Genomic DNA, 24,891 nt, shown 5'->3' with positions numbered 1-24,891 from the left:
GATATTGCGAGGGTAAAGGTGGCCGTACAGGTGGCCGTACACTGATAGATTGGCAGCAGATTTGACCGTCAGATTTCTGTCAGATGCCTATCAGGTCGAATCTGACAGGAATTTATCTGATGTGTGCCACACGCTAGGAACAGATTTTGAATAGATTTCAGAATGAAATCTATTGGAAATCTATTGAAAATCAATTTAAAGGCATTACTGCACCATTCGATCCAATGCAACTCTATCCGCCTTCGAGCTGCCGCCAGCAGCAGATCGACCTAGATTTTCCATCCTGTCAGATCAAATCGATCGAAATTGGCCACAAATCGATTGATCGGCCGTTCAATCGTGCATCGATTTGCATTCGATTGATTCAATTGATCAAACAAACGCTGAAATCGACCTGACTGTAAGGTTAGTCTCTTGGGGGGGGGGGGCAAGAGATAAGCATGCTTTTAAAGTTGTTTTATACCCTAATATCATATATGGTCAAAATCATTAATAAGACAGTATAAAATTACTGGAAAGGTTGAGACTCAAGCTTTTAAATGCATCTAGTTGCTAATTGATAAACGTGCCTTAGCAGACCAGGATTATCAGATTGTGTTGGAACTATAATAAGCTGTGTAAACAAAGCAGAAAAGTTTCTGCTGTGGCCGGAGGGGGGGAGGAGAGAACTTGCTCTCCTTTATTTGCCCCTTAATTACTTAATTAGGAGTCAATTTGATAATTTGTCCTGCAGCCAAAAATTAAATCGGTGAGCTTCAGTGAGGTGTAAATCTGCTTTCAGCCTCTATTTACACCTGCGTTTTCAAAACGCCGGCAATTTTTGCAGGCGTTTTGCAGGAGTGATTTTTCCGCGCATTCATGTGGAAAAATCACTGAACACTGCAGCGATTTTGGCGCGATCGCGGTTTGCGCTTCAATAGCACTGAAACGCGATTGTCTGGAAATCACCTGAAAATGGTGCAGGCTATGCGTTTGCGTTTGGCATTTTTGCCCGTTTTTGGGCTATTTGCGCCGATTAGCGCAAATCGCCCACGTAAGAACGGGCCCATAGGGTTTCATTACGCTAGCGCTTTTAAAAAGCGCTAGCGTTTGAGCGTTTTGCAGAAATCGCAGCAAAACGCTCTAGTGTGAATGGGGCCTCAATAGACGGCAGAGCAGCTTTATCGTGTTTCATATGCATTTTACTGTTTTGGATGCATTAGAGCAGACATCGGCATTTTGAGTATAATGCCACTTTACCTCCCTGATCGATTGTACAATTAAAATTCATAATGGATTGGTGTGAAGGTTAGTCTTATGAGTTAAAGGACACTTAATTTCTACTAATACCACCCTGATCGATAATATAGTTATGCATGGCTTTATTTGGCCCCTCAGAGGGATATGAGGACCTCCTGCTTGACTTTGTAAACATTTCTGTACAGCAGCCTCTATACTCTGTAAGCTCTCTCTGCATATATCTACACTTTGTCAGATCCCCTCCTAGTTTTTCCTGAAAACATCACAATTTTGTACATTTCATTGATCTCTAGCATGGTCACTATTGTTTTTCTGAGACAGAGCAGATCCAGATCCACCATCAGTATTGATAGATCAACCTGTGGCAGACGGCAGCATCTTTTAATCTGATTTCACGCTGTACAATCACTTACATATTACAAGAGGTGGAAGCAGAGAGCAAATCTTCTGCATTTTTGTAGGTATAAATTCAGTGCTGCTTAATAAATCCTCATGGCTGCTTACCATCTTAAGCTTCATACACACATTCGATTAAACTTGGCCAAGGCAGACCCTGAAGACCGCCTCTGCCAAGAATCTTGTGTGTGTGAACAGCAGTTTCCGACCCTCCCCGATGCCATATTGTTCTCCCTCCTTACCCCTCCCACTTCGGCATGCGCCGCTCGTCATCCCTCCACTCCCCCGCATAGTAATAGAACGTGTCGCTAGCCTGGAATCTAGCTGCGGGTCTGATTGGTTCACGATCCCCTCCGGGCAACAGTGGTCACGTGTGTACTTGCTTAGTTTTATTGTTGTTGTGATGTAAGTAGATTCACACAGTAGATTAAGGACTGGAATATTAGAGCGGGTCTGCGCCTTCCCTGGATTAAATGCATCATTTTCACCCATTTAAACTATCATCCCCTGTGTATAGTGGGGTCAATGCAAGAACATGATCAGAGTATTTGAGAATACTAGACAACCGCTATAGTTACTTGGCTAGGTTGAAAGTAAATGATCACAAGGTTGAGGATTTTCCTGCGAACAATCAGAGACTAGTGACAAGGCATGTGACAGCGTGGTCTCTCTCAGCATGGCTGCCCGTCTCTGAGACTCAGGAAGCATGGCCTTGTTATTGCAGGAAAAGGTTCTGCTCCCCCGCACATGAATAGGGGAAATGTCCTGAAGACCACTGGACGTCTAATATATATTTTATAGAATGGTTGTCTTTTTAGAGCTTCCAATGGCCTGGAACATCCTGGAGAAGGAACTGCTTGCTGCCTCTCTCCAATACCCTCAGCAAGGGGTCTACACAAAGCCATTGTTGGCCTTCACCTATAGGATCTGTGATCCATAAAGATTACAACACACTGCACGCACTAACACAATGGCAACAATTTGTGCTCAGAATAGGCTGGTCTTCTCCTCTATACAGTGAGACCCACCAGTCGCTGCCTTTTTTAGTGAATCCGCATTCCCAGTCCTTCTCGTTAGCTGTCAAGCGTGTACTATTGCTGTGCTCTATTCTTCCCTTATTGTATTAGTACATTTACATTTTCAGGGGGTAAAAAAAAGTTCCATTTATTCCTAAACGGAGGTAAACCTCCCCTTAATACCTGGTTCTGACATTTCTGTACAGGCTGAAGATGACCACTGTACATGCCCCAGTGTGCGCTGATGAAGCTATATTATAGGCAGATGCAGTTTCAGGTTGATCCTATAGCAACTGATTTGACACGTCTTCCTAGCAGCTAGGTACACACTGAGATTGTCTGGCAGCTCGATTATTTCCAACATGTCCGATCTGATTTCTGATCGAATTCTGAGTGTTCTCAGTTTACTTTTATCAGAAAACAATCGGAAACCAATCAGAAATCAGATCGAACATGTTGGAAATAATCGATCGGGCAGTAGATCTACTAGAAAATCCTAGCATAAGACCACTAGGTCCTAGCATAAGGCCAGGGACTAAGGGCTCAAACCCACTAGAGCGATTTTCTGAGTGTTTAGGGAGCGATTCAAACCGCTAGCGATTTCCCTAAACGCTCAGCTAATGTTAATGGATGAGCCAAATTCCACTGGAGCAGTTGTGATTACCAAATCGCAAAATGCAGGACATGCAGCATTTTTTGCGTTTAGCGTTCGCGTTTCTGTAATGTAAAGTTTATAAACGCTGGCATAATCGTTCATTAAAACCTACACAGAGCAATTTTGCTAGCATTTTGAAGTGAGTGCACACTGTAACAAAATTAAAATTAATTGAAAGGACCGATCAGAATTTAAAACTCTAAACGCTAATCTCTACACAACCGCTGGCAAATTGATTACACTTTTTAAAATCTCTACCGAAAACGCTTATGAAATCGCTTACAAAACGCTAGCGATTGCAGTTAGCGATAGCGTTTTGTAGTGGCTTCCAGGCCTAACAGCCTTTTCTAAGCGCTAGTGATTTGAAACGCTCCTGCTAATGCAATGCTAGCTTTGCATTTGCATTTACTTTGCTATTAATTATCCGTATTACATATACAATTCATTATATCATAAGTTTGTTTTTTTTTCTCGCTTCAGTTTCACTTTAAATAGCTGTTAATATGCAGCACATTGTGACCTGCAAGCCAAAAGTTTAGGTTTTTAGTCCTCTCTCAAGTTTTCGTTTTTTGTTCAATGTTCCTCACTATAGATAAAGAGAGCAGCAGCAGCAGCAGCAGCAGAACGTTTCTTGTAACAGGGAGCAAACAAGTTGTATGGCTTGTATGCTGACAGCTATTTATGTGTGGCGCATAACATTGATGTGCTGCGGTATCATTACAAGCTTTATCTCCATATCCTTAGAACCTGCATTATCATTCACTTTGACTGACAGGGGGGCCCTGTGTCCTGGTGATGAAATGAGCTCGCTTCGGAGAAACAAGTATATTTATAGGGCTTGATAATGTAGGTAATCTATTCTAGTAAATAACAGAGACTGAGATTTCACCTCCTGATACTTCAAAGGAAACCACATCATGTTAACCTTAATACTTGACGTGAAATTATGCCAATGAAACCTACGTATGGAAAAAAAAAAACCAGTCCACTATGAATTGATTATAATATGGCATATAGGGTCCTACGTCCTAATGAATGAGAGAACTGAATATGTTGCAAAGAATATAAGAGGTGCAATAAATAAACTCTGAAAATGAAAGTCAGACTGCCAAAACAGGAAGCTGAGAAAACTGCTTACAATTTTAAAGAGAACCCAAGCAAACTTCGGGTTCAAAATTAATAATCACCCCACAGAGAGGGAATCCCTTAGGATCCTTTTAAGGCATCCCTCGGTGGTCCACAGTGGCCCTGATGCTGAGCGTGGCCCCCTCCTAGTCTTGGCCGCGTGGCTCCTCTTCCACAAACATGGCCGCACATCGTAGGATCCCTCCGCACATGCGCAGTAGCACGGCTCCATGCTACTGCACATGCCCTGGTGGGCTCGACCTTACAATGCGCGGTCATGATTGCGGAAGAGGAGCTGCACGGCCCCAATAGGATTAGTGACAATGCATGTTGCTCAGCAACATGGGAGTCAGCAGACTGACTGGGGAAGCCTCAATAGGATCTTGAGGCCTCCCTCTATTTAGGTAAGTATCTGGTGTTGAGTACCTGAGCTTCGGCTCTGGTACTCTTTAACAGGGCCGGGCCGAGGCAGAGGCTGGAGAGGCTCCAGCCTCAGGGCGCAGTGTAGGAGGGGGCGCACAATTCATTCAGCTGTCATTCCCAATTGTGTTTGAAGCACAAAGAAATAAGAAAAGGGGATACATGACAGTGACTGCAAGCCAGATAACTAGAGATTAAGGTGTTGGGGAGGTTGGGGGCCCTGGGGCACCTATTACTCTAATAGCAATCAGTGTGTGACAGCTGGGGTGGGAGGGATGGAGGGGCGCAGTTTGCTGTCTCAGCCTTGGGTGCTGAAGGACCTTGTCCCGTCTCTGCTCTTTAAGTAAAAAAAAAAGAACCCTGGGAGCTCCATTGTAAAAGATCAAACTGAAGCTGTGATATTAAATGCATCCTTGCTTTTATCTTTATATGGGAGATTCCCTTTTTTCATAATAATATAGCTGAGGGTTGTTCCCAGTGTTCCACGCCCACTGTTACTTGCCTGCAGGAAAGAATACAGGCGACTATAAATAAAATCAGGATAAATAAGGCACCTGGTTCAGATTGCATCAACTATTGGGAGTTAAAGGAGCTGGTAGATCAGTTTATCTTCTGTTCTGTGATTCTCAAGTGGGTCAGATCCATGTGACTGGCATAAAGCTCCCCCCACACCCGCCATAATCATTAAAGGACAACTGGGGCGAGAGGGGTATGAAGGTTGCCATATTTATCTCCTTTTAAAGGACTACTGTAAGGGGGTCGGGGGAAAATGAGTTGAACTTACCTGGAGCTTCTAATGGTCCCCCGCAGACATCCTGTGCCTGCGCAGCACTCACCGATACTCCTGTCCCCGCCTCTGGTATATATTAAGCGGAAATGTCCTAAAAAATTTGCTAAACCATGGAACAAATGACTTTCATATTATGATTTAGAATTAACTGATTAATGTTGATATGACTACTTAATCTGATATTATGATTCTCTGGAGAGGCATGTGATTGGACCAGACCCTCTGGGATCTCAGAATCCCATCTCACCGAGCAACACGTTTCCCTGGACTGCACCTTGTACTGTATTATTACTGCATTGTACTTGTTTATTGTTTTTGTGGCGCTGTTTGTCACTAAAATTTCAATAAAAATATTCTTTAAAAAAAAAGTTGTAAATTCCGGAAGTGAAGGGGAGGCAGGAACAGGAGCATCAGCGCGGCACAGGACATCTGTGGGGGACCATTAGAAGCCCCCCAGGTAAGTTCAACTTTTTTTCCTCCTACCCCCCACAGTACTCCTTTAAGCAACACCAGTTGCCTGGCTGTCCTGCTGATCCTCTGCCTCTAATATCTTTAGCCATAGACCCCCAACAAGCATGCAGCAGATCAGGTGTTTCTGACATTGTCAGATCTAAAAAGATTAGCTACATGCTTGTTTCTGGTGTGATTCAGACAATACTGCAGCCAAATAGACTAGCAGGACTGCCAGGCAACTGGTATTGTTTAAAAGGAAATAAATATGAATGCAGTCAATTATTCAGGATCTCCACTTTTATGTTAAATGTTCTGGTTTCAGCATCAGAAACCCTTCCTATAGCTATACTGTAGCTGTCACTTATTTGCGGTCCCTGGGACTGTCAGCTTTCTTATTAAAATCCATTGAGCTCCCAGACTGGAAGTGAAAGAAAATAATCAGTGCAGACACAGGTAAAAGCTTTAAAGCGTTTAACCCTTTTCCACACTATTTAAAATTTAGGGAAAAAAAATTATTCCTGGAATTGGCTCCTCTAACCCCTCCAAGCCAGAAACAGACCCTAGACTTTGGTAGGGATGTTAGATTGTGACCTCTGCTGAGGGATAGTCGGTGAATGATTTATGGAAAACGTGTCAGTTATGTAGGCCATATACAGGTAAAAATGGCACTGGGGAATTTGGGTGCAGGGTGAATCTGAAAAACTGATCACCCTGCTCCTGCACAAGTCCCAGCAGCGTTATTTACTATTCCCCCTCCAAATCGTCATGGACACTGTGGAAAGACGTAAAGTTACCCTCTGAGTGCATCTGTAGCCGTAATTCACATTACAGCCTATGGCGCCGCATGATGCACCCCACATTTCCTGGTGCCTATTTGTTCTGCTTCAATGTAGCTCAGCCCTCCCACTGAGGCTTAGCCTAGGCCAGTGATCTGCAAACCTGGCTCTCCAGCTGTTAAGGAACTACAAGTGGAAGAGGAGAGATTTTCCAATAGCCAAACACTGACTAAATCATCTATATAAAATAAGCAATGTTGTTCATTTCGTTATTTGACTACAGCTCATCTTTAATCTTTTTTTTTTTTTTTGTCTGTTACAGGTTTGACAAAAGTCCGTCAGCTGGCTGAGAACACCAGATACTTCAGGCAGAGGTTACAGGAGTTGGGATTCATCACATACGGCAATGAAGACTCTCCTGTTGTCCCTCTGCTGCTGTACATGCCGGGCAAAGTAGGGTAAGAATTGCCGAAAACTACTTACATGTCTAGCTACCTAGTATTAAAGTACTTACCAACATACATTTAAATAACACCAAACCTCTATTCTCCTGGCTCGTTCACAAGCACGCCCCCATCAGAGTGCACATCATTTACAAGCGTGATGTGATTGCTCTGTGCGCATCTCTCCCTTGTAAATACCCGCTATCCTGAAAATGTCTCCAGGTCTCTTCCTACTGATCTGACAACTTGCCCTCCATGTCCTCTCCCCATCCCCCCCCCCCCCCTCCCCTTCCAATGGTCTGATCACTTCATGTCTCCCTTCCTACTTCTTTTATGGCTTCTCTATGTGCACTTAAAGTGGATCTGAGATAAACTTTTACTCATAGCATAATTGTGTTCCTTTCATATAGTTTATAGGGCTTTCCGCAAGCCAAATACTTTTTTTGTGTTGTTTCAATACTCTAATTCCCTATAAACTATACAAGCCTCGCCCGCGGCTTTTCACAGTGCCTTGGCACTGTAGCAAGGGCTTATGGGAGCTCAGTCTGAGAAGGAGGAGGAGGAGGAGGAGATTACTAGCCAGTGATTTCAGAGGCAGAGGGGAGGAGGGAGGATGAGAGGGTACTGAATTTACACTCAGGCAAGCTGATAGCATCTCCTGCCCTCAGACTGTGACAATGTGACAAACAGAACATGGCTGCCCTCATTGTATCACAGGAATAAATAATCATAAACTTTTGAAGCTGTTTGCAGCTAGATACAGGGCCGGCGCTACCATAAAAGCAAAGGGGGCAATTGCCCCAGGGCCCCAGAGCCTGTAGGGGCCCCCAGTGGCTACAAGAGGGAAAAAAAATTTCAAATCGACCTTATAGTTTTTGAGAAAATCGATTTTAAAGTTTCAAAGGAAAAAAGCATACTTTTAAATGCGGTAAATGTCACTTTTAGTAGCAAACCTAACGGTAGTGTAATTTTACATGAATCAAAAGAAAGAGCAATACATTTCCTGATGGGGTTTCCAGGGGGTCCATACGCAGCCGCAGCGCTTTGGCCAGGGGTCGCTATACAGCCGCAATATGGCTGTATGAAGATCCCTGGCATTTTTTCCTATTTTCCCCCAAAAAAAAATTGTTTAGAGTGTGGGAATTTTTTTTTAAAAAAATTGTGGGGTCCCCCCTCCTGAAACTTTTTAACCCCTTGTCCCCCATGCAGGCTGGGGTAGCCAGAATGTGGAGCTCCGACCGATTGGGGTTTCATACCCTGACTATACCAGCTGCAAAAAAGGTCCCTTAATGCCGATTTTTTTTTTCCGGGGTATCTGTTGGGGGGGCCCCCCAGGTTTATTTTGCCCTGGGGCCCCATTGTTGCTTAAACCGGCCCTGGCTAGATATGCTGTGTAAACTATCTAAACTTTAGATAAGATATATAGACAAGTTACTTGTTATAGTTAGTTTTTCATCTCTGATCCGTTTTAAGAGATTCGGGAGAGTGAAATGAGATGGAAGAGGAGACCGGGAGAGAGATGAGACTGAGGAGGAAGGGAGAGAGGTGAATGAGATGACTGGAGGGAAAGAGAGCTGGCATGGTATAAGAAAGAAGAGACAACCGAAAAGGAGGCGAATGGGATAGAAACAGACCTCTTAGTGATAAATTCTGGTGTCTGATCCCTTAGTGACTGAACCTACTGTGGTAAACCTCCCTTCTGTGCAGTTCCCCGTTACTCCTGTGAAAGTCCCTAGTCAGAGTCAGTGACTCGAGAGATGCAGCAGACTGAAGCTAGGAGCCAGTTTGCAATGAGAACATAATGGGAGGAAAGGTGCAGCCTACACAGTGAAGGTTCAGTTTGTCCTCCTTTCTGCCAGATTCTCCGGTGCTCTGTTCACGTGTCTTTTGCGGTTACTGCCCACATGGCACTCATCCTCTGAATGCCCAGTCTCCAGGATGCCTCCTCCTCTCAGCAAGTCCCCAACATAGAATGTATGGTACATGACATGTATGGTATGTGTGCATGTGGAAGCAAGAGTTTGTACATGACGGATGGAGCAATGAATTGTCTTTGACGCACACTGGTCCCACCTTGCCCAAGGTCGCCATCTTGATTCTCTTTTGGATAGCCTAACTCTAGCTCTTCCCACATGGACAGTCGGGAATGATGGTATTCAGGTGGGGATCAACCACATTGTTACTGTCTGCCTAGATGCTACCGCCTTCAGTACAGCCGTGTGTAAGTACTATACCAGCTGCCCATAAATGCCGCTCACTAGATGAGAAGCTAACAGGAAGTCGGGTATTCACTGGACCCATGTCTAATAACAAAAATGTCCGTGTAACAGGCTTTGTTCTTCGGTTGAGGCTTTTTACTACTGTAGATGTTGAAAAACTGTTGTTTTGTGCCCAACACTCATGCCCAAGCTACTATCGGCTTCTCATCTTAGCCTACTAAACATGGATCTGATGTGCCAGATCCCCCAACCTTTGCCAACCGCTCCATGTTAAGAACCTATCAATATGATATCATTCCATTGACTACTGCTTTATCTACAGTGCTCCTTTCCTTCCAGTACTCTTCATGATCACAACCCCAACCGGCCCCTTTGTTCTTTGGGGCCCCTACATAAAACGGGTATTATGCCCACCACTGATGAGGAATATTAAGTATGGTGACAGATGGAAAGCTGTCCAATATGAGGCTCCAGTAATCCCTCATGTAATCTTACTAAGTATGATTAAGTCCCTGGAGATTTAACTCTTGTTGAGTTGACATCAGTAAACTAATCTGAGTCATCTTAGCCATGCATGTTACTCCTTTAATCACACATAGCAAGGCCATGACGCTCATCAAAGGATAAAAGCTGTTTCAGTTGGCACTGATCTAAGGTGCACCCAATCCATGTGCATGCTACCCCATTCTTCGGATTATTTTATGATCATAAGCTTCTTTGTGTTACTCTGCCTGAACATAAGTAAAAACCTAGGATAATAAAACTATAGATTGTTTTGCATCGTTATTGAAATGTTTGCAGATTGTTGATGGAACTATTAAAGAGTGGCAAAGAAATTTGCTCTGTTTATACTTCCTTGCTCAGTTTAGTGTTTCTCAGCTTAATTCAAAGCAGAACTAAAAGCAAACATTAATAACAAAAAAAAGTTATAAATATTTGATCCGGTATAAGCCCTATAAAGTAGGATTACATGCATTTTTTTTTCCAGATAGGAACTAATAAAATGCATGCATGATTTGCTATAAGTCTGTTAGGGGGAGGGCTGCACGATGAGCCAGTTGGGCTGCTACAAGTGGAGTTGTTTAGGGAGTTCATTTTTTGCGAAATAGCGCAACAACGTTTAATGAAAATTCATTACACAATGTTTAAAGACTGCCAGCGAGTCGCGATGATCGTTCGTTTTGAAAGACAATCCTGATGGAACACATCACAGACAATTGTTCAAAATGTGAATAATCGTTTAAACGATCATTTGCGTCCCGCTGTTAGTTATTTGTGCTGCACGATGCTGATAGATTGATCAGGGAATGATCATACATTGGTGGAGTTCCCTGATGCACCTGTCAGTAGGTACTTGGTTTGGTTTTTGCAGGATATGTCTTGCTCTCATCACACGCAGGATAGTTCTATTAGTTTATCCCTCCAACATCTTTATTGGTTAATTTTAACTAGCTGGTATACTTACATAAAAAATATGCCTTTGCTGAGAAATAAACACTCCCTTCAGCTTAGCTAAGCAAAAACATTTGTACATCATTAACCACTTGCCCTCCCCGGGACGAGTAACTACGTCCATGCAAAATGCCATAAACCCGTGCTACTTACGTCCCTTCCTTCTCCCCCCGCACTCACGCGATCGTTACCGCTGCTGTCCATTAGCCGTATTAGCTGTACACCGTTCCCATTCATTGACCTAAGTCCCCATGTGAATGAGCGCTGCCATCTATTAGACGGTGCTGTCATTCACAAAACCCGATACTTACACGTCCACGCATTACTTCCTCTATTCGTAGTGTTACTACACAAAGAGAAGTAATGCGCAAGGATATATTGTGGCCAAAAAGTAAAATTACTTCCCAAAACATTTTTTAAAATAAAGACCTATTTTTACTTTTTAAATTGCCCCTTACTTCCCACACTCCTCAATAGTTGCTCAAAAAAAATTTGAAAAAAAAAATTAAAACATTTTCAATAAAAAAACCCCATAAATAATTACTTCAGGGACTGAACTTTTTCAATATGTATGTCATAAAATATTGGTGCCATACATTGCATTAGGGAAAAATTGTAAACATTGCAATAACCGGGACAAATGAGCAAATAAAATGTGTGGGTTTTAATTATGGTAGCATGTATTATTTTAAAGCTGTAAAGGCCAAAAACTGAGAAATAATGTGTTTTTTTCCTCTTTTTTTTCTTCTTTTTCCTGTTAAAACACATTTAGAATAAAATAATTATTAGCAAGAAGTAACCCCCCAAGAAAGCCTAATTGGTGGCAAAAAAAACAAGATATAGATTGTTTAATTATAAGTAGTAATAATATTATAGGCGAATTTATGGAAGGAGCACTGACAGGTGAAAATTGCTCTGGTTTTTTAAGGGGAAAAACTCTTGGAGGTGAAGTGGTTAATATTCTATTAGATATTAGCAGTTTTTTGGTGAGTGAGGAGTGTCACTTTAAAAAGAAGCTCTTGTTTCTTACACACGGTGCACCACACACCACTCCACTCCTGCCATTTACAGTCTAGACACCTTATTAGTAGTATCACATCAGTGGTTGTTATATTGTATTGCTTCACTGTTGGTCTTCTGGGCTCCTTTGCTCATGGTGTTTCAGTTTTCAACCCTGTCGCTTTTTCCCACCAGGCTTAAGACTGACCTCATGGATCATGTACATTTAGTGTTCATACTTCTGGCCTATAGATGGCACTGTGATATACTGCTGCATTACTGCATGATTGCATGGGATCTACAGTATCCATGCTGGTCTAGACTTGTTGATTTCTGTTCCTGCCTGTTAGTCAGTGTGTACTGGATACAAAGTATGACTTGATGTACAGTTGCTGTAAATAAACCTAGTTCCAGTTTGTTCTGCATCATTGATTACTGATCACAACCGTACACTTATCAAGTCTTACTGACTACAATTTATACACTAACTTGGTTCCTCACAAACCTGATTCCTCACTTGAGCAGAGCACTTAGATGCCAGGGCGCCTTTCAACCTTTTCTGCTGCTTGTGTTGGGTTTTAAGCTTTCCTTCTTTGCTTTGTGTTTTTCCCCCTCTTCCCATGATTTTTTTTTATCTTTTCACTCTTTCCCCTACATCCTTCTTTTCTTTTTCTTCTGGCCTTCTTTCTCCTCCCCTTCCGGTTTCCACTTTCATCCCGTTTCATCTTGTTTATCTATCACTTTCCTCCTCCTCCTTTTTCTCTCTCTCTTTCTTTCTCTCCCATCCCCTCCCCCCCCCCCATCCCTTCCCCTTCCCTCCTACCTCTCGCCCTACCATCTCTGCTTTTTCTTCTCTTTCTATTCCTCTCCTCTTTAAACACCCACCACCACCTTTATTCTGTTCCCCCTACTTCTTCATTCTTTTGTTCCCTTACTTTTTTTTTTCTGTCCCTCTTCCCATCTCTTCTTCTTCTCTTTGTTGGGTTGGTTCTCATGGTCCTATTTTTCTTCTTAGATTTGTTGGAATTTGTATGTCCCTTTTTAGGTTGCATTCACAGTGGGGCGTTGCTTTATAATGCGACGTTAAAGTCGCAACGTGTCTGTGTTAAGAATTACCACAACGCACAACGTCCTACTGTGAATGCGACCATAAAGAAAACCTGAACTGAAAATTAAAATCGCTTTCTCCTCTCCCGCGTCCTATTTGTCCACTGTGATCAAGGGAATTCTCCGTCCTCCATTTTGAAAATGGCCATTACCTCATAACAGCTTTCTGGTCAGCACACTGTTAGGCCTGGTGCACACCAAAAAACGCTAGCAGATCCGCAAAATGCTAGCAGATTTTGAAACGCTTTTTCTTATTTTTCTGTTGCGTTTCACCTAGCATTTTGCGGTTTTGGGAAGCGTTTTTGGTGTAGTAGATTTCAGATATTGTTACAGTAAAGCTGTTACTGAATAGCTTCTGTAACACAAACGCCTGCAAAACCGCTCTGAACTGCCGTTTTTCAGAGCAGTATGCGTTTCTGCAAAACGCCTCCCGCTCTGGTGTGCACCAGCCCATTGAAATACATTACCCAAGCGGATCCGCACCCGCAAGCCGATCGCAAAACGCAGCCGAACCGCTCTGGTGTGCACTAGGCCTTAAACTGTAACATCACTCACTTGAGCCATAGGGAAACAAGGACATTACTTGGTACATCAGTTGTCCACTTGGCTATAACTGACAGCAACTGATCTATAACTGACAGCAACTGATATATTTCATTTCTGACAAAATGTTGTCAGAACTGGAAGGGATCATTGTCAGAGGAAAATGGTGAGCTTCTGGGAGGAACTGATGGCAATGTAACTATGTCATGTTCATTTGATGTTACCTCATGTGTTTATTTTAAATAATTTTACTCAGTACAGGTTCCCTTTAACATTTTCCTCTAACCATTGTACTCGGGCGTACAGTAGTAATTTTACCCACAAAGTGCACCAGATGGATCCCTTATATTTGTAGGTGTACATCTGTTAGCTTGCCTAAGCTGTATGTGTTTTGGCTACAATTCTGCATTCAGCAGCCCATGAGGGTTTCTGTTTAACGTACTCTTCTACCTATGGTTAAATACATTTGCATTTTTTTATAGGCATAGAGTTTGACGTATGACTTATTGTACCTCTGCGATAGAATCACTCAGTCTTTTGTTGTCCTCAGTGGTTTGCCCTTCTATAAAAGTTATCATGGGGTTCTTGGCAAATAATAAGTATCTTCAATACTTGTTTCAAAGTGAACATTTGTGGTTGTCGCACCTTCATTATTACATAGATACCTAGTTGTTTAGGCTTTTAAAAAAACAAACGTATCCATCATGTTTACTCTCATGATACTCACCATAGCTCAGTACAAAGGGAAGAAAAGCCACAAGGCAAAACATTAAATATGACTATTCTTGGAACTTAAAGGGAACCAGAGACTAATAAGCATACAAGATTTATATATACCTGGGGCTTCCTCCAGCCCCATCCACACAGACCACTCCCACGCCGCTGTCATCAGCCTTCTCAGTCTTCTTTACCGGGTCCCGTAAAGAAGACGGAGTAATGTCTGATTGCGCTGCCCGGAAGCTTCCTTCCATACTGAGTAGCGCGCATGCCCAGTGTGAAGTTAATGATGCTGCTGGAGGTAAAATACTAAATATCTCCGCTCCCACACCTCTTACACTCCCCAAATTTTCAGGGTAAGGAGGGGACCCCCCGAACTACCTCTATGCCAAATTGCAGCCCCCGAGACCCGCTGGTTCAGGAGATGGATTACAGAAACCTATCTCGGGAACTAGCGGGTCTCGGGGGCTGCAATTCGGCATAGAGGTAGGTCCCCTCCCTACCCTGAAAATTTGGGGAGTGTTAGAGGTGTGGGAGCGGAGATATTTAGTATTTTACCTCCAGCAGCATCATTCAATAGGAACTGTAGCCGCACAGTCTCCTACTGCGCATGCGGGGCAGCACAAATCCACAGGCAGCAACACCGGCACCCTTTCTGTGCGCGCTCTTGCTCAGCTGTGTGTAGCAGCCATCACTGTTGTTAGTATTTCTGAGCCACTTACAGTTATGGGTAAGTGTGATGCACACCTCTGGTTGCCAGTATGGGATGTGCCAAGGCTCAGTCCAGCAGTACTCCCGACAATTCAAACTGTAAAAGCAAAAAGGTCGGCACCATCCGATGTAATTTTCATGCTCTTTTATTTCCAATTCATCACAGCAAAGACAAAGCGACGTTTCGAGGAGAACCTCTTTCTCAAGCTCCTGCTGCGAATGAAGTACATTTAAACAACAAATAAACATCCTTATATACTATCCATAGAGTGCACCCAACCAATAAACTCCAAGTTTTATTACCACCAATCATAATGGTCCTTGTATATAACATGGGGAACTACATTCTCCTTTAATCATTGGTGCATTTGAATGTGAGACCCTCCTACTCCCACACACCCACCTTGGATAACGTCCGTATCTCGTTGGTGTCAGCCTAAACCGCCGCCCCTGCCTGGCCGCACTTGCGGACCTGACAGAGAACTGACGTATGGACGCATTCCTGGCCGCACGCATGCGCAGCCATGATGCGTCAGGCCGACACTCCATGACGAGTGCTGCGGGACCCGCCCCCCGCCGCTTCTCGTCATTAGTTGTTGCTAAGAGACACCGGCACATCCAATCAGGGGAGACCAGGAAATAAACACATTGGCATGCGGCCAATAGTCCGCAATAGCCGCTGTGTTGCGGATAAACACATATGAATCCATGTGACTCACTTCATGTACAATTATATGAGACAATCTGAGCCACACATGGCCAACACCCTTTCAGGGTCAATAACTAAGGCTGGTGTTTGAGCTATTTGGGTACTAGAAGACCCCAATCTACACTCTGGTTCCTGTATAGATGTTCTAAATTTACAAAATATATACACGATATATTTCTTTAATTTTTGCGTCCCTTTATTAAATATATGCATGCTAATTATGTGCTCACTAAATATGTGCATACTATGCGTGTAATTAGAATGTGCATATAAAATAGTGGGACATGAAGAAAAATAAAAAGACCTTTGGCAATTCAGAACATCTATTTAGGGAACTGAGCTATTTGGGTAATAATGGACCTTAATCCATATCATCAAGGACCAGGAAAGTGTTCTTGGGGAGCCAACTATCCACTTTCTACCCACAGGTGAATGTTTGCGCAGCACGGTGGCGTAGTGGTTAGCACTCTTGCCTTGCAGCACTGGGTACCCGGTTCAATTCTATTGGCACAGAGTTTGTATGTTATCCCTGTGTTGCGTGGGTTTCCTCCTGGCATTCTGGTTTCCTCACACATCCCCAAAAACATGGGCTTCTCCCTAAAATTGGCCCTAGACTATGATGCATACACTACAAGATTCGCATATATATATACACACGCACACACACACACACAGACACACACACACACCACACACACCACACACAGACACACACACAAAGACGCACACAGACACACACAGATACACACAGACACACACACACACACAGACACACACACAGACACACAGACACACACACACACACACACACACACACACACACACACACACACACACACACAGACACACACAGACACACACACACACACAGACACACACACACATTACTACGGTAGGGATTAGATTGTGAGCCCCTCTGAGGGACAGTTAAGTGACTACAATATACTCTGTACAACGCTGAGGAAGATGTCGGCGCTATATAAATACAATAATAATAACGTTTGTAGGAGCGGTAGAAGTTTTATGTCAGTGCATCGACGCATTACTGGAATAGGATGTATTGCCGCTATCAAACAAGAGAAATTGTGCAGCTAAATGTGCTGGAAATTTCCAAAGCTTGTTTTTTAGCTTTATATGGATGTATTTGCTTGTAATACGATTTTTTCTTTTTGTGTGTCAATCACAGGGCCTTTTCAAGGCACATGCTGGAGAGGAAGATAGGAGTAGTCGTAGTTGGATTCCCAGCGACTCCCATCACTGAAGCTAGAGCAAGATTTTGCATTTCAGCAGCTCACACAAAGGAGATGTTAGACACTGTAAGTGTATTAAATTATAGCTGATCTCTTAATGTTAACTTACAAAGCTTTAATTCTGACCTACAAAACTATCTACAATCTTTGTCCCCCAACCAAGAAACCTCCCTTCCTGATGCCTGACTCTAAAACCTCTCTTCCTGATGCCTAACTCTAAAACCCGCCTTCCTGGCCCTTAACCCTAAAAACCCGCCTTCCTGGCCACTAACCCTAAAACCCACCTTCCTGGCCCCTAACCCCAAAAACCCGCCTTCCTGGTCCCTAACCCTAAAACCGCCTTCCTGACGCCTAAAAATTATAATTTGATCATTAAAATGACAATTTTAAATGAAAAATTCGTTAAAAAAAAGACATAATTCAAAAACAAAAAATTTTAGTCAGACGGGCCCAGTACCCTATTTATTGGGCTCCCAAATTTCTGCTTTGGGCACCCAGTAGACGATACTTACATTACCGCCTATGGGGCACCCAAATTTTCTGCTTCCCCTGTAAGTGCCTAACAAGAACCCCACCACCTAATGCCTAACTTACCAGTGCCCAAAGGACCACAGGTCGATCGGCTTCAACCTTTAATTTAACAACTATGTAGCAGCTAATTGGCTAATACCTGCATCAGACACCCAACTTGCCACTTGGGCGCTCTATTACCGATAGTTATCACAGCATCTATTAGACATCTGCCAATCCTGGTGGCCAAATGACCCAATTCATCCCCATCTACCCCACTCCATCGTGGAGATTAGCGTAGCAGCAAAATAACACCCCAATACCCGCCGGATGCTCTGCGTACCGCCAGCCTGGCATAAACTAGAAGGAAGAGCAAAGGATGGCATCGCAAACCAGCCTGAGAAATGTATGCGCTGTATATTGTAAACTGTGACTTCTTAAACCTTTCACAGTCATTATACTTCATAATTGCTGCTCCGCATAGAGAAAAAAAAGCCCCCGTCCAGCACCGTGTTTACATTTTATATTTTTAGCATTTGGTTTGCTGAGTTTAAAGTTTAGCAGATCACACAGCGCTCCTCTGTCCCCACGTCGAGTCTGCGTGTCTTCTAAGGCTGTACTTTTCCTCAGTTTAAAATGGACAGATGAAAAGAATCCCGCTGCCTGTGAAATCAGAGAGCTCTCCAGCTAGATGTCAACAACTGTGTTCATAATATAGCTTTAATGAGCCATAAGCGTTCTGAGGACCGTGAAAGTCTCTCCAGGCTTGTCTGCCTTGATGGGAACAGAGTATAGCACAACGTGGTCAGTTATTAATCTTGTTGTGACATTGACATATAGATGTTTAAGAGTTACATGAAGGCCCTTTTTAAAAAAAAAAAAATCTTTACTGCTTTTTTTTTTTTTTTTTTTTTTTTTTTAATTAAAGAACCACTATCGCAAAAAATGTTTACATTTAAAATACATGAAAACGCATCAATAAAAAGTACATTGCTCCCAGTAAAATGTGCAATAAATTACTTTTCACCAATGTGGCGGTCACTTACAGCAGGTAGCAGTAATATGACAGATCTGACAGGTTTTGGACTAGCCCATCTCCTCATGGGGGATTCTCAGGACTTTCTTTATTTTTTAAATTACTTAGTGAGCAACAGTTGCTCAGGGATGGCCATGTCTAGGAGAACTCATAGAGAAGCATGTGATCATTTTGGTCAAGTGATAGATATGTAGGTCGCTGATTGGCTAGTCATGATCATGTGCTAAAGCAGGATGTGATCACAGCAAATCAGAGCTTTGCAAATCTATCAGCTGATCAAACAAATCACATGCTTCTCCATAAGTTCTCCTAGATGTGACCATCACTATTGTTCAGTCCAACTGCCAGAATAGTGTGCAAACAGGTAGGGGGAGGGGCCTGCATCTTTATATAGATCATTTCCAGTGAGTACTTTTTGTAATGAATAAATTAAATACTGAAAATCTCCCATGAAGAGATTAATTAGTCAAACACCTGTCGCTTCTGTCAGATACTATCTACTGTAAGTGACAGCTAGAGATTGCTCGAACCTCCGATTTTAGGTTCATGAACCTCGAATGCGAACCTCCGAAAAAAGTTCGGTTCGCACGAACTTTTCGAACCACAACCAGGGCCGGATTTAGGCTTAGGGCGCCTAGGCCATGGCCTAGGGCACCACAGGAGCAAGGGCACCAAAGCAGCAGACTAAACTGTTGCAGCAGTTGCAAGCTTGCAAATGCTGCAATGCAGGAAGATCAGAGGAGCGCCTGAGCGCCGTACTCTGCTGCTAGCGGCCTGTGCAGCAGCCACCTTGCTCTCTGTGCATGATTGCATTGTGGCTGGCAGCTATGGACTTGGGCAGCATTGGAGATGGAGGGTAAGAGGAAGCTTCTGCACTGGAGATGAGTGGAGAAATGAGTGACACAGATGGCTGCTGCGGTGTGAAGATGAGTTGTACTGAAAGGAGGCGGGGAGAGGGGAGGGAGGGATTAAGGTAGTCTTCTGGCTACCTATACTGGAGGGGGAGGGGAAGGGGTCATCAGGTTACCTATACTGAAGTGGGCGGCTGGTGACATTTGGCCTTGGGCGGTAAAGAGTACAAATCCGGCCCTGACCACAACATAGGAGAAAAGTAATTTCTAGCTCATTTTACTCTGCAAGAAACATAATACTTATTTTGTGTGTTTACATTTAATTTAAATGATATAATTTTTCATGATGGTGGTCCTTTTAGAACAGTGCAAAGGGCAGGGATGATGTACAAACACCTAAAACCGCATAGCAACAATTTGAGTTCAAGGGAGTTGGGTCAATGAAAGATACTTCTGGCTGCTCACGATTCATCACAGCACTTTGCGCATCGCCTCCCTGCAGATAGCCATTAAAAAGTAGCCCCCAAAAAAGTCATGGTGTCCTATCTGTTTTGCACACTACTCAATTTAACACGACTTGTGTTGGTATTTAAAGTACAGTAGGAGCTTTCTATTTGCTTCCATGATTCTGTGATTGACAGGCACTTCACTGCGCAGATGTGCAAGCTCAAGACCAAACTGGGAGCTTCCTCTGACCTGTACTCTGATTTCCCAGAATCCTGTTTTGGAAATTAGGATATTGTTTATACCATCTACTGCCTGGTAGTATGGTACATCTTCTAGATTATAAACTAAATTGCCTTCCACAATGCATGGTGTCTTAAAGGACTTACGAGGCAAAAAAAAAAAGTTAAGTACCTGCATCAAATCTGAATGCACGGAGGTCGCCATCCGCCGGGTCCCCGCCGTTCAATCATTCACACCCCCGGGCCGCTCCCAACCCGGGCTCTCCTCATGTATTTTTTTCAATTGACACAGGAATTGTTTGGGAAGTGCTGCTAAGTACTGGTGTATACATTTTAGTTGCAACTTCTTTGTTTACTGTTATCAATATACATTCAAACTTTACTGATGCCAAAACTGACGGCTGACTGAGCAATGAGGAGAGGGGCAATTCCCCTCACACTTGATCAGTTAACTCTATGTGTAGCTCTGTGTGTGACAGAGAGAAAGCTGCAGCTTCTGTGTCCTGTGTTTCTGACTGACCTGTCTGAAGAGAGCAGAGGAAATGTAACTGTCACAGCTTTTTCATACTGTTTTTGCTTTCAGCGTTTGATATTTGCTTTCTGTAGTCTGATATGCAACTCTGGCTGTGCATTGAAGCAGACACCCCTTCTGCAATTGATTTGTCCCAATATAGCTAAATCCTACCCTCAATAAATTACAGCTTTTGCCTCTGATATTTAACATGAAAAGTAGGAAAATGTTTACACAGCTACTTAGACATTATTTGCGCACTGTCATTTTAGAACACTTGGGTATCGATAGTATTCCTTTAATCAGTGGCGTAGCTAAGGAGCTGTGGGCCCTGATGCAAGTTTTACATTGGGGCCCCCCCAAACACTCTATACATAACAATTGATACAGCACACCAAAACCTGCCAATGGCAACTACATTGTCTGAGGGGCAAGAAAGGGATAGGGAACAGTTTGTTTATGATAACCACTATTCAATGTATCTATAGAAGTGATTATTATGAGCACAGGACCAATATAGAGCTAACACTGTAGTTGAGGGAGGGCCCTTTGGGGCCCCTCTGGCCCAAGGGCCCCGATGCGGTTGCTACCGCTGCACCCCCTATTGCTACGCCCCTGCCTTTAATTAAGATACGAACTGATCTAGAAATACAAAGAAAATACCTTGGCTTTCAAGTAACAAGTACATTATGTTTATAACTTGCATTATGGGCAAAAGGTGGAATCTCTACACACTCATCTCCAGGCTTTTGATAGCTGTGAATAGTAGCCACATCTTATGCCACTGTATTGCCAGTGTTGGTTCATCCTGTGTGTCTTTCAGGTCCTGGATGCACTTGATGAGATGGGGGACTTTCTGCGGCTCAAGTATTCGCGGCACCAGAAATCAAGCCGTACTGTGACTTACGATGAGCCAAATGTTGAACTTGATGCTTAATGAGTGATGACTGTGTGCCGCGTATCCTCACTTGTGGAGCTACCCCGACTCCGGACATCAAAGGAAGGCCTCAATGTAAATGTTCTCCACTGATAATGCAATGCTGCTGTCTGAACTGGACAATTTAGCCGTTTTCCCTCATGAAGCATTTTTTCTTCAATGATTTCAACATGTCTGATAAGTGTGTGTAAAGTGAAATTAGAAACAACAGTTTCTGTATGTCAGCAGTCTCTGGAACTGTTTGAAAGAACATCCTGGATTTAAAAGCGCCATTTGACTGAAAGTTAGCATACAGGCAGTAAAACACCTTCCTGGTGGAACAATGAGATCTGCAGCCTGTCCTCAAACTCTGAGGAAGAAATCTTCACCATGGCAGGCCTTTTTTAAGTGCTTTTATACTGTTTTACAGTAGTCTGGATAAGTGCCTTGCGTTGTATTTTTGCAGTTTGAATGGATGATTGCACTGTGGATTTCTAGCGTTCGTGAGCCAAGGTAGAGAAAAACACGTCCTGGTCGGTGTGCCAAAATCTAGTTTTAATCAATAAAGAGAATCTGATTTCAAGTAAAGTCCCCTGACACCCAACTCAGTACACAGCTGTAACCATAAGATGTTGGCTGTAACAGTCCCTTCTACCTGACTGACTTTCCCATGCAAATTTTGAGAAGCCAAGATTTTGATATTGGCATATTTAATTTTATGCTTGGGCTTAAGGTGAACCAGAGGCAGGGCAAAAAGTGAAAGTTAGATACATACCTCAGTAGAAGGAAGCTTCTGGAATCGTGCAGAGATTTCCCTCATCCTCCTCGAGCCTACCGATTCAGCACTGGGACCCTCTAACCCAGGCATGGGCAAACTTGGCCCTCCAGCTGTTAAGGAACTTCTAGTCCCACAATGCATTGCAGGAGTCTGACAGCCACAGTCATGACTCATAAAGGCAAATGCATTGTGGGACTTGAAGTTCTATAACAGCTGGAGGGCCGAGTTTGCCTATGCCTGCTCTAACCATATCCCACAAGGGCTACTATCGCCTGTGTATGACCACGCCCGTACTCCACAAGTACAAGTATGGTCTGCATCTGCCCAGTAGCACCCTACTAAATCATTTTATTCATGCATGGCCTCCATGCTACTTTGCATGCGCAGATTGTACTCTCACACAGATAAAAGCATTACCGCAAGAAGAAGAGGGTCCCAGCCAGCAGTCATGGGGTTGAGGAAAACAAGGTGAGTCTCTGAAGGATCCACAGGTTTTCCTCCAAGTATCTAATATTGTTTTTTTTTTCCTCATAGGTTCTCTTTAATGATTGGTTGATAAATCATGCTGAAAGGGGTACAGTGCTCTGCACAAAGTCAGGGAATTTGGAGTGTCCTACTGTCCTAGAACTGCAGCACCAGAGCATGGTGGGCAGGTATTTGCTGTATTAGACACTATATGGTGCCAGCCAGGTACTGAGGTGTGGGTCCTGGGGTCTTTTCCTGATTAGAGGTTAAGCTCACGGAAACATATACCAGTTTACAAACCTCTGCTATCCAAGCAATTGATGAAGAAGGCACATTGGCGTACCTGCGGTGGAAATGCATGAAGATGAGCAGTATTTTCTGAACTACTGGCTGCTGAAGATGCCAGTAATATGAAAATCTTGACTTTTATTTAAAATTTCACTATGACCCACTCACTCCTTTCAACTCCAAAGTCCTTTTATTGGTCCTTTGTAACAGATGGCTTCACTGGCCAACAGGGAAGCTTTACTTTCACTTACATTTTTATTTTGATACGATTTCAACACTTTTGTTCAACATGCAATTTTCACAGCAGATAACTTTTCACTGAGTATTTATTCAACATACTGTCTCTTTTATTACCTTATTTTGTGACAAGCTTGCTGTAAGATTAAATGCCCTCTGTATATTCAACAGAAATAAAGCTTAAAGTGTACCCAAGTCAAAGCTGAGGTACAAAATCACATACTATCCTAAGAAGAGGAAAGCCTTTGGATTCTATGGAGGCTTCCCACGCTGTCCTCCGATCTCCTATTGCCGCTCGCGGACTCTCCAAAGACTATTGACAAGGGCTTGTCAGTAATCTGATCGGGCCGCGCTCCTCTACAAGTATGTGCGCCGCCGTACTACACCTGCACGAATTTGGCCACGCCTGCGCACTACGCCAGAACCGCTTGTGCACGAGTGGCTGTATGCCGGTGCAGTTGTGCTCATGCAGCAAACTCATGCTCACGTCAGAAGCCCCGATCAGCTGGAGGGTCCTGAGCAGCAGCGGAGTACCAGAGGACAGCATGAGGAGCCCCTTTAGGATTCAGAGGCTTCCTTCTCCTTAGGTATGTGTTTCAGAACCCAAGCTTTAGCTCAGGGTCTCCTTAAATTGTTTTTATGTCATTTCAGAGTGTGTCACTGTGAGATTTCACCTCGGTTTCTGCGCTTGCTAGCAATATAAATTTTGATAAATTCAAGAATGTTATAGTTGCCACCAAAATGGTAGTTGGAATAGGAGTCCGAATGGGGACGGCTGTTATTTCCGTTTCCTTTGGGGTGGTTTCTTCTAATTTCCCTTTGTATCTGTATGAAGGGAAATGAGGAGACCTCTTCATGGAGCAATCATGGACAGTAGCGAAAGCCAAAAGTGATGCTAAACCGTCTCCATTCTATCCAAAGAAACATGTTTTGGCTAAACTTAAAAGGAACCCAAGGTGAACCTTGTGTACAAAAAAAAAAAAAATATATATATATATATATATATATATATATATATATATATATATATATATATATATATATATATATATATATATATATATATATATATACTTACAGAAGAAGAGGGAAGCCTTTGGATTCTGTAGAGGATGCCCATGTTCTCCACACCACTTGCCAGGACCCTCTTGGAAGATCCAGGCCACACTCCTCCAGGCACGAGCGCGGCCATGCTGCAACTGCGCAGTAACACAGAGCTGCTCATACTCACGTGACTCTGGCTTAATGCACAGGCACGGCCACACAGTATGGCCGCGCTAAGGCTAGAAGAGGAGCGTGGCCCTGATCTTTAATCCAACAAGCTTTTATCCAATTTCCTAAGGGGGTCCATGCTCTGCAACGGGGGACCAGAGAATGGCTTGGGAAGCCTCTAGTCTATAGGATCCAGAGGCTTCCCTCTTCCTTGGTAAGTCTGTCTTTTTTTTAATCCAAGGTTCTCCTCTAGTACACTTGTTTTTGATATTGGTTCTCTTTTCCACAAGATTTTGAAGGCAGTAAATCCACCACTTGTCAGCTGCTACAGTGCAGTGGCGAAGCACTTGCCTGCACTCGGCACGAGCAGTGGAAAGGTGT

At 43.3% G+C, this 24,891-nt stretch overlaps 1 protein-coding gene across 2 annotated transcripts in view; it reads left to right on the top strand.

Annotated features, from left to right (window-relative positions):
• The window catches only part of LOC137504280 (serine palmitoyltransferase 3-like), a 169,451-nt gene extending 145,508 nt beyond the window's left edge, over nt 1-23,943 (top strand). For both annotated transcript variants that reach the window (XM_068232476.1, XM_068232477.1), the window contains exons 10-12: nt 7,193-7,328; nt 16,957-17,086; nt 21,438-23,943. In XM_068232476.1, coding sequence (XP_068088577.1) covers nt 7,193-7,328; nt 16,957-17,086; nt 21,438-21,551 — 380 coding nt within the window. In that variant the 3' untranslated portion in view covers nt 21,552-23,943. The remainder of the gene's footprint in view (nt 1-7,192; nt 7,329-16,956; nt 17,087-21,437) is intronic.
• The last annotated feature ends 948 nt before the right edge of the window (nt 23,944-24,891 follow it).

The sequence above is a fragment of the Hyperolius riggenbachi genome, chromosome 4 (assembly GCF_040937935.1).
Source record: "Hyperolius riggenbachi isolate aHypRig1 chromosome 4, aHypRig1.pri, whole genome shotgun sequence".
NCBI lineage: Eukaryota > Metazoa > Chordata > Amphibia > Anura > Hyperoliidae > Hyperolius > Hyperolius riggenbachi.
This window is presented reverse-complemented; position numbering and strand designations above follow the sequence as displayed.